General features: G+C 45.8%; 2 protein-coding genes across 5 annotated transcripts in view; one reads left to right on the forward strand and one right to left on the reverse strand.

The window, feature by feature from the left end:
- The window catches only part of GPSM2 (G-protein signaling modulator 2), a 28633-nt gene extending 22880 nt beyond the window's left edge, over positions 1-5753 (forward strand). For all 4 annotated transcript variants that reach the window (XM_015563412.1, XM_015563411.1, XM_015563410.1 and 1 more), the window contains one exon: positions 4985-5753. In XM_015563412.1, coding sequence (XP_015418898.1) covers positions 4985-5212 — 228 coding nt within the window. In that variant the 3' untranslated portion in view covers positions 5213-5753. The remainder of the gene's footprint in view (positions 1-4984) is intronic.
- A 942-nt stretch (positions 5754-6695) lies between these two features.
- Positions 6696-10068, reverse strand: part of CLCC1 (chloride channel CLIC like 1) — a 22945-nt gene continuing 19572 nt past the window's right edge. Inside the window, exons 11-12 of the mRNA XM_006762953.2 lie at positions 6973-8775; positions 6696-6870 (exon numbers count right to left, since the gene is read on the reverse strand). Of these exons, the coding sequence (XP_006763016.1) occupies positions 8503-8775 (273 nt within the window). The 3' untranslated portion in view covers positions 6696-6870; positions 6973-8502. The remainder of the gene's footprint in view (positions 6871-6972; positions 8776-10068) is intronic.

Genomic DNA, 10068 nt, shown 5'->3' on the forward strand with positions numbered 1-10068 from the left:
GTGAGTCGGGCAGTGAGATAAAGGCTGTGGCCGGAGTGTCTATGTGAGGGGTGGTGGTTTGGGAAGACATTTCTGAAGAGACCGGAATGAGGCAAAGCATCAGCCATGTGAAAGATTCCACAGACGGAAGTCTCAGGGGGGTGAGTGAGGGGAAGGTGCCGGAGGGTCTGCATGGTCACCTGGCTGTCCGTGGGAACCAACCTGGCCATTCAGCACAAAGACGGGAGACCAGAGGCGGCAGAGACAGATGGCGGGACAGAGAGTCAAGGACGGCTCCAGCCTGTGGGGTGGATGGTGCCATTTACTGAGACGGGAAGGCAGCGGAGAAACCTGACTTGGTCGAAACAGCAAGAGTTCCTTCACATGTAAATCCAGGGCACGGAACCGGACATTCAGTTAAGAAGGCATTTGGATATGAAAGTGTGACCCCAACAGAGAGGTGACTTTGGGAGTCAGCAGCAGGTAACGGTACTGAAGCCCTGGAAAGAGATGACACCTGAGCAGCAGAGAAGGAAGCAGAGGACTCGGTGCTCCAAATCCAACGGATAGAGGAATGTCTGCAACCAGCCAGAGCCGGAAGCCCTGAGTGTAAAGCCACGCGCAGGGCTTTTGAAGGATGTTCGCCGGTGTCACGTGCTGCTAAAAGCCTTGTCAGATGATGGCTAAGATGATGGTTAGATGTGGCAACAGGGAGATGAGTGATTTTGAAAGGTACTGTTTAGTGACATGATAGGGACAAAGGATGGAGTGGGTTGGGAACATGGGAGGTGGAGAGGAGGAGTAACTGAAGGAGGCGGAACCAGCAGGAACCCTTTCTCAGCAGAATAAGTAACAGGGTCATAAGCTGAAAAGAACGGAAGTGGAGCACAGCTAACACTTTGTGAAACTAAAAGCCTGAGTGCAGTGAAAGGACAGGACTGCCGGCCTGTGCTGCGGACTCACTGGAGTTGAACTATGTCGGGGGCTGCTGTGCGTCTTCTCCAGTCACAGCAGCTGAAGGAGAGCTTTAACCAAGGTTGGTGTTTTGCCTGGAGAACAGGGTAGAAGGGAGAGAAGCACATTCTAGTGGTTTAGAATCTACGGAGAAGGAAGTGAAATGTGAAAAGAAGCTGTGATCCCAGGGCTCCAAGACATACATACTGAAGCCAGCACGGACAGTTAAAGGAGAGGGGCGTTTCTGCAGCGGTCGTTGGAGACTTCAGTACCCACCCTCTCACTGATGGACGGGACAACCAGAAAACCACCGGGTCTAGTAGACACATTAACAGGGTAGAAGGGAGAGAAGCACATTCTAGTGGTTTAGAATCTACGGAGAAGGAAGTGAAATGTGAAAAGAAGCTGTGATCCCAGGGCTCCAAGAAACACTGAAGCCAGCACAGACAGTTAAAGGAGAGGGGCGTGTCTGCAGCGGTCGTTGGAGACTTCAGTAGCCACCTCTCACTAATGGACGGGACAGCCCACAATGGCATGAAGTTAGAAGCAATAACAAGGAAAACTGGACCAATTAGGAAATTAAAGAGAAATCAGAAAACCTAGAGAGTGTTCTAAAACTTACAGGAGGTGGGGCTTGGGAAAAATTTACAGCTGTAAATGCTGCTGACATTAAAAGGAAGGAAATAATAAAGATGAGAGCAGAAATATAACAAAAATAGAGAAAAATCAACAAAACCAAATGCTGATTCTTTGAAAAGGCTGCCCTCTAGATGAAGATGAGGCCTAAACTGCTAAAATCCGAAACGAAAGTGGGCATTACATTGCTTCTACAGAAATAGAAACTATAGGTACTATGAATATATGCCAGTAAGTTGGATAACCTAGATGAGATGGTTGTGTTTCTAGTTATTTGTCCAAGAAAATAATGAAGAAATGTAAAGTAGATCCATCATTTCTAAGGAGATTCTATCCGTAATCAAAGACCCGACGCCTGCACAGGTGAATCCTACCGAACATTTAAAGAACTAACATCAGTATTGCTTAAACTCTTCCAGAAAACTGAAGAGAACCCTTCCTGTGACTTAGGAGTCATTCTGAGGCCAATATATTGCCCTAGTCCCAAAGCTAACAGGACCCTACAAACCAATATCCTTTTTAATACAGATTCAGAAATCATCAAAAATTCTAGCAAACAGAACTCAGCAGCATATTAAAAGGATTATATACCACAACCAACAGATTTATTCCTGGAATGCATGATTGATTCAATGTATGGAAACTGATCTAATCCTCCACACGAATAGAATGTAAAAATAAATAACACAATCGTCTCAATTGATGAATGAAAAGCATTTGACAAGATTCAACACATTAAAACATTCAAACTCAGAATATCAGGATACTGCAACATGATAAAAGTCATTTATGAAATACCCACAGTTGTCATCATAATCAGTGGTAGAGAACTGAAAGCTTTTTTTTTCTAACATCAAGAACAAGGCAAGGACGCCTGCTTGTAGTCTACATCGTACTGCAAATTCTACCCAGAGCAGTTGGGCAAGAGAAAGGAACAAAAGGCATCCAAATTGGAAAGGAAAAGTAAAATTACCTTTGTTCAGAGATGACAGGTCTTTGTGTAGAAAATCCTAAAGATTTCACACCAAAAAACACGTTAGAACTAAGAAACAGGAGATAAAATCAACACCCAAAAAATCAGTTGTGTCTCTATGCTAACAATGAATAGTCCAAAAAGGAAATTAAGACAATAATTCCACTTATAATAGCATCAAAAAGAATAAAAAGGAGGTAACACACTTGTACAATGTAAACTACAAAATATTTCTGAAATAATGACAAATGTTGGTGTTCATGGGTTGGAAGACTTAATATTGTCAGCAATACTACCACCCAGAGTGAACTACAGAGTCAATTCAATCCTTACCAAACTTTCAGTGACATTTACAGAAATAGAAAAATCTACCATAAAATTAATGTGGAATCTCAAGGGAACATAGACAAGAAAAACAAAGTTGGAGGGCTCCCACTTAGTGATTTCAAAATTTACTACAAAGCTAGTGATCAAAACTGCAGTACTGGCATAAAGATAGACATATAGACCAATAGAATAGAGACCCCTCTTTGAAAAAAAATGCATGGTTTATTATGTACATATCTATTGATATAGGATATTATATTCCAGTTACATGTAAAAATGACCTCTACCTGATATTTAATAGAAAATACTAAAAGGAAATAGTAACAAAACAAATACCAAAAAAAGTGATTTTAAAAATTAAAAAATACATTTAAAAATATTTATATCTTAAAAGTTATAATTCTTAAAGTGAAATTTAAAAACACATCACACATGGATTGACTTATCTGATTGTCATGATCTTTGTTTTATGATAAATATTCCAGAATTGAATGTTCTTTCATTTTGTGTCAACATTAGTTGAGAGTGTGTTTGGAGTGTGGATGTAAAAGGGGGAGAACCCTCACTTACATGGTCAAATGATTTTGTCAGGGTGCCAAGAGCATTCAGTGGTGAAAGAAGTCTTATCAACAGATAAAAAGAAGCTGGGTAAGCATGTGCAAAAGCTGAACACTGACCTAAAACCATATATAAAATTAACCCAAAATGTATCCAAGACCTAAAGGTAAGAGTTAAAACTGTAAAACGTTTAGAAGAAAACTAAGGGGAAAGCCTCACAGGACTGGGTCTGGCAATGATTTCCTGGTCATGACACCAAAGGCACAGGCAACAAAAGGTAAAGCTTCCATACGTTAAAGGACACTGTCAACAGGTAAAAAAGCAACCACAGAAAATATCTGCAAGCAACGTAACTGAGAAGGGATTAATCCAGAATATTCGGAACTCCAAAAACTCAACCAAAAATCCGATTCAAAAATAAGATTTCTCCAAAGAAGATATACAAATGGCAGGAAAAGCCGTTCAGCATCCCAGATCATTAGAGAAACACAGATCAAAACACAATGAGATACTGCCTCACACCATTAGTATGGCAACCACCAAAAAAGCCAGAACACATGCTGGTAAGGATGTGGAGAAACTGGAACCCTTGTGCCCGGCAGGTGAGAGAATGTAAGATGGTGCAGCTGCTGTTGGCAACAGTATGGCAGTTCAAGAAATTAAAAATAGAATTACCACATGACCCAACAACCTACTTCAGAATGGACACCCGCAGGAGCACGAGCTGCCCACCACAGGCTAATGGATAAAACATGGGGACAGACAGGATGGAGCATTTTCCCGCGTGAGGGAGGCGATCCTGACACGCGCTGTAAGATGTGTGAACCTTAAAGACACGCTGCGGAATACGCGGTCACACAAGGACAAACACGTACGGTTGTGCTCACGAGGACCTGAGAGCGGTCACACTCAGAGGCAGAAAGTGCACTGGGCTGCAGGGGCTGGAGTTACTGTTTAAAAGGGTTCACGTTTCTGTTTTGCAGGGTGAACACCGTTCTGATGGATGGTGTGATGGTTGCACAACATGAGTGAACTTAATGCCACTGAACTGTTCCTATAAATATGGTTAAAATGATACATTTTATGTTTAGCACAATTTTAAAAAGTTACTGGAGTAGGAGAGAGGACAGTTTGGAAAAACGGGCAGTGGCCAGCCCGGGATGCGCGAAATCCCGATTTTAAAGATGGTGCCATTGTTGATGATGACAGTCTGGCCTATGACAGTGGGCGCTGATGGCTGCGGCCTAGGGACTGAGGTGCCCGAGTGTTAGGTGACGTGGAGAGGAGGGACCCGGGTGTGTGTGGCGGGCAGGGCCCTGGGGAAGGATCTGAGGCCCTGGTGAGCCGCGCTTGTCCCTGCCGGTTGTGGGAAGTCTCACCAAAGTGACACCTGGTACAGCCTTTTAAAAGAAAACACTGTGCTAGGTTTCAGGTCTAAAGATGAAGCGCGTTTCTAAGGAGAGGCCCAAGGGCAGTGTTCCAGCTGCATTTCCTGGTGAGAGAGACACGCTCTCCTTCCTGCACGACTTGGGTGCTAATCGCTCTCCTTGCTTTCAGGGGTCCAGACTAGACGACCAGAGATGTGCGCCTCCCCCCGCTGCCACAAAGGGGCCGACGGTACCAGACGAGGACTTTTTTAGCCTCATTTTACGGTCTCAGGCGAAAAGGATGGATGAACAGAGAGTTCTTTTACAAAGAGATCAAAACAGAGACGCTGCGTTTGGGCTGAAGGGCTGCTTGCAAAGTGATGCTCTGTTGGAATTTAAAAATTCAGGAAGAAAATAAGCCACTAGTTACTACGGACGTATTTTTTAGTGACCCTGTGTCCCTTCAGAACGCTGTTCAGGAACTGCACCTACTTCTCTTTCCCGGAAAGGAGGGGTGACGGCATGTAACAGCGTGCAGGCTGAGGGCAGTGCACACACGTGGCGTGTACCGTGCAGCGTGTGCACATGGACACTCACGTGCTTTGTGGACGCGGCCGAGGTGCTTCCCCAGCTTCCGTGATCCGCCTGGGACGGTCCTCCAGCCACTCATTCGTCCTTGGCCCCGGTGCATCAAGTAGAAAGTTAGATGAACCCCGACGACTCTAGTCCCCTTTCTGAGATCGTATTTTTAAGCACTCCATTGACAATGGCTTTTTTATACTTAACATATAAAGAGAAAATATGTTGTCTAGAAAAAATGTGCTTGACCAATGTGTAGTTATATAAAATAGTCCCATAAAAAATCTAGGTTTCCCCCCTAACAAAATCTACTTTCAATATATTTTTGGGCCAAAGCCATTATAAATGAGACTCTTAAGAAATAAACTTTTTAGCTTGTTTTGGGCTCTTTGTTTAATTAAAAAAAAATACCAGCATGTGCCACTTACCGACGGGAGTTCTTGAGAAACGCCTCAGGAGGCGAGCACTGCCGATTCGCTTACACTGACCTGATGGCGCCATGATGTCAGAATGGCCGTGACGTCATAGGCGACAGGATTTTCAGCTCCATCATAATCTTATGGGGCCGCCGCTGTGTAAGTGGTCTGTTGTGGACCAAATCATCCTTACGTGGCACGTGACCATATACATCCAAGTAGGTACAGACATGGATGTATGCATGGTTCAAAATTGTATTTATTGCAAAGTACTGCTGTGAAACTTTTTAGGACCTAAAGTTAAAAAGCAACTATGTGGTCCATGTCATAAAAACATATAAAAACTCATAAGATTTCAGTCTGAAATACGTAGGTTAGGCCCTCACTTGTCATTAAGCCTCATCCCAGAAGTGGGAAGGTGTTCACAAGGACAAGTAACACGTCACAGGACACGACGTGAGAAAGGTCAGCAAAACGAGAAGGGACAGAGCAGAGCCTGGCCCCGACGCAAAGTGCAGGTGAACGCCCCCCGAGCACACAGAACGCATTCACCTCTGGGTGCTGCTGGCTGCACGTCCGGGATCCGGGGCTCTTTCTAAAAGTCCTCCAGGTGGTTCTGATCGGCAAACAGTGAGAACTACTCCAAATGGCCACGGTTTAAAAAAATAAAAAAGGAAGTTACACAATCGGAAATCACATTAAGCGCTGGGGGAGGGGGGGTGACAACACATTATTCTTGTCAGAAGTTTTAGCAAAAGTACTCGGGTAACCCCTGGATTGTATTATAGTGTACATGTTCTATACGGGGTATAATGTCCTAGAGTTGTCTCCTTTTAAACAGTGCACATGAGTTTCATGGGTCTTTATAAGAATATTGAATGAGCAAAGATAGGCATACCAACAGGGTAATATAAAAATAAGTGTTTATTGTGTACATATTCTAATTCTTAGACCCTGTAAACATTCAACATTATTCCTCAGGGCAGCTCCACCGGAGCAGGTCCCCTCAGCCAACAGGTCTCGTTCCACCAAATCTACTCCAAACTGCGGGCACCCGGTCCTTTGTTCACTTGCTACGTACCTAGTGTTCTAAATTTTGAGCTCCACCTCAGCCAACAGGTCTCATTCCACCAAATCTACTCCAAACTGCGGGCACCCAGTCCTTCGTTCACTTGCTACGTACCTAGTGTTCTAAATTTTTATATACAATTCTTTGTGTATTTCTTGGAAAAAATTACCATCTCTCTGAAGAAATACTAAAGATGTCCGCAATATTAAACTAGATTTCATGTAAAAAACATACCAGAAGTACAGCATAGGGAGCAATAATAATATTGCCATAACTATGTACGGTGCCAGGTGGTACTAGAAATATTCGGGGGACCACTTCATAAAGTATATGATTGCCTAAGCATTATGCTGTACACCTGAAACTAATACAAAACATTATTAAATGAAAGCTGTAGGTGAAAAATAAAAAGTTTTAAAAACCATCAGAAAGCAAACGCTTTGAATAAGTCTCTTTTTCTGAAACAAACACCTGAAGGGCACGTACCTTTAAGCCTATTCCCGACTGGCATCGTTCTGAGTGAGCAGCTGAACGTAACTTTTAGTGTGAATGTTAAAACAAGGGACTCTTAAATGTATGTGAAATCTGCTCTCTAGCTAGGTACCAACCAGCAAAACACACAAGTTTTTTTTTTCCAGTTTAAAATGAGGACTAGTTTTAAAACTCAGAATAAGTAATTTAAAACGCTGATTTATCACTTGTCTGTCACTAGGAAAAACACCTATTCCGTTTTCCCCATGGTATTCTTCTCTATGTGCAACCTCTGAAAAGGAGGACTTCTGCGGCCCTGACCACACGGTTTGCTAGAATGCAAGTAAGAAATTGTCACAGCTAACAGTCCGCGCTGCTGGGGTTCTGAGCAGCCAGGCCCACGGGCCTCCAAAGTCTGCACCCTTCACCGCGCGGGGAAACATCCCTACCTGAGCTGAGATTACCGCACACGCTGCTACCCGAAGTCCCCCCATCGCCAGTCTGTCTCAGGAGAGTGAAAGGGGTGACGAGGAAGCAGCCCCAGCAACAGCTGCGGGTTGAGAGATGCAAGTAGAGGCTACAAAGCCACTCGGATGGGTGTGCCGCCTGCAGACACGGACGCTGTAGTGCGGGCCGCGGCCCAGGAGATGCTGAAGGACATGCAGAGTGGACTTTCCTTAGAAACGGGTTGTGAGTACCCGCCCCTCTGGGGTGCCGTGCACAGTGAGCAAATAGTCCCCTGACTGAGGCCGGTCTTACAGGACTCCCACCAGGCAGCACACACCTCGGTTACCGGGCTCCGTGTGTGCCCGTAAACAAGAAAACTTCTTGTTCACTGTCCCTCATTCCCACTGGCTTCCTTAAGTACTGGGAATCAGTACTGCCTGCCATACTTGTTCACCTGAGATCCTGTTCCACAATTACTACTTTGAAACTTCATGGGATGTATCTTAACATCAAAGAGCATACATAATAAAACAGATAAAAGAAATTAAATGAACAGAAATACATGTGTTATTCTGATTGTCAGTAAAAATATTAACTCTTAAGTTGGCACATTTTTGGAGTAAATGTCAGAAATCTGTAGTAAACAGTTGTGAAGGGTGTACATTACAAGATTCTTTACGAAAAGATGGCCTCCGAGCTGTGGTGCCAGTCAGGGCTCCTCCAGCCTCACGGGCCGCTGGCCGGGTCCCTCCCACCTGCTTCCGCGACGGCCGTGCTCACTGGGCGGGGCGTGCCGCCCTCCTCGGGGCTGGGGCTGCCTTCGTCCTGAGTCCTGAGTGGGGCCTTTCCCGCTGCAGGATCTTCTGCCACCCCTGGCGCCCCCTGGCCAGAGCCGGGCTCAGGGTGCCGGCTGCTCTCGGTGCTGCCCTCTGCCTTCCTCCCGGGGTGCGCTTCCTCCCGGGGTGCACTTCCTTCCGGGGCTCCGTCAGTCTCTCTGGCCTAGAAAGCACAGAAGTACATCTTGTTTCAACTGTTTCCGTAACGATGTGCAAGGCTGGTAATCATGTCCAACAAGTGTCCATGCAAATCTGAATTCTAATGCTGGACCGTAACGACACAAACGGTCAGCCTCCAGGAAGCACACGGAGGAGCGGGACACGGAGGACACGGCGTGGTCAGGACTGGGGCCCAGGACTACGAACTCCTGGCCTGGAGAGAGTAAGTCATCTGACAAGCATGTGCTGAGCAGATGCTGGGGACACTGCAGGGACAGGCCAGGAAGACCCTGCCTCACCGGGACTTCCTTTTAGGTTGGGGAGAGAATCAGCAACAAACCAATTAGCAAAGCATCACCCTGGAAGGGGGCGGAGGGGGAGGGGGGGACTGCTGGTCTGAAAGGGACTTGGTGATAAAGGCATGAAGAGATGGTGGCTGTGGGGAAGATTCCGGATGGTGACTACCAGGCTCGGAGGCTCTGAGCTCGAGGACGAGTCAGGAGCGCAGCGAGGGCAGATGGCCCTGGGCCATGGTGGCAACTTTGGCTTCCACTCCACGTGAGGTGTGATAGGAAGTCACAGGAGGATTCCCGAGATGAGTGACAGATAGACATTAACTCTTAAAGCTGAAAGGAGCACCTTTCAGTTTTCCATGCAGATATTTCTGCTTAGAAGGCACTGCGTAGGAAGGGAATCTATAACTTCCTCAGCTCTACTGTGTTCGTACTATTTTTCAAAGGTTTACACTTGCAACTTAAACTTTGCAAATGACAATACAAATTCCTGCCTCAACCAAAAATGGAAATGTCGTCCCAGCTGCTTTGGCTCAGTGGATAGAGCGTTGGCCTGCAGACTGAAGGATCCTAGGATCGATTCTGGGTAAAACCCCAGCCCTAGTCGGGCATGTGCAGGAGGCAACCAATCCATGTCTCTCCCCCTCCCTTCCACTCTAAAAATCAATGGAAAACTATCCCTGGGTGAGGATAAACAAACACACACAAAAAGGAAATGTCCCTTTAAATGTTCAAAGGTGGGGAAAAGGCCTCACCATTCTGCAGGTCAAAAGCAGTCACCAGCCAATGATACAGAAGATTGGGAAGGCGAGGTTCTTGATCCCGCCCCCTCTTCCAGCCACGACTCAGCTCCTGTGGGCTCCCGCAGCCCGGCCCTCAGTGAGCCTTCCCTCTCTCCACAAGGCAGAAGCATTCGGAGCCTGGACTAACCTTGACCAGCAGGGGAAGATGTGAGCAATGACACCGTCAGTGACCAAACTAACAGTGCAGGTAGGAGTGAGGAG

Source organism: Myotis davidii, unplaced genomic scaffold (genome assembly GCF_000327345.1).
Source record: "Myotis davidii unplaced genomic scaffold, ASM32734v1 scaffold217, whole genome shotgun sequence".
Lineage (NCBI taxonomy): Eukaryota > Metazoa > Chordata > Mammalia > Chiroptera > Vespertilionidae > Myotis > Myotis davidii.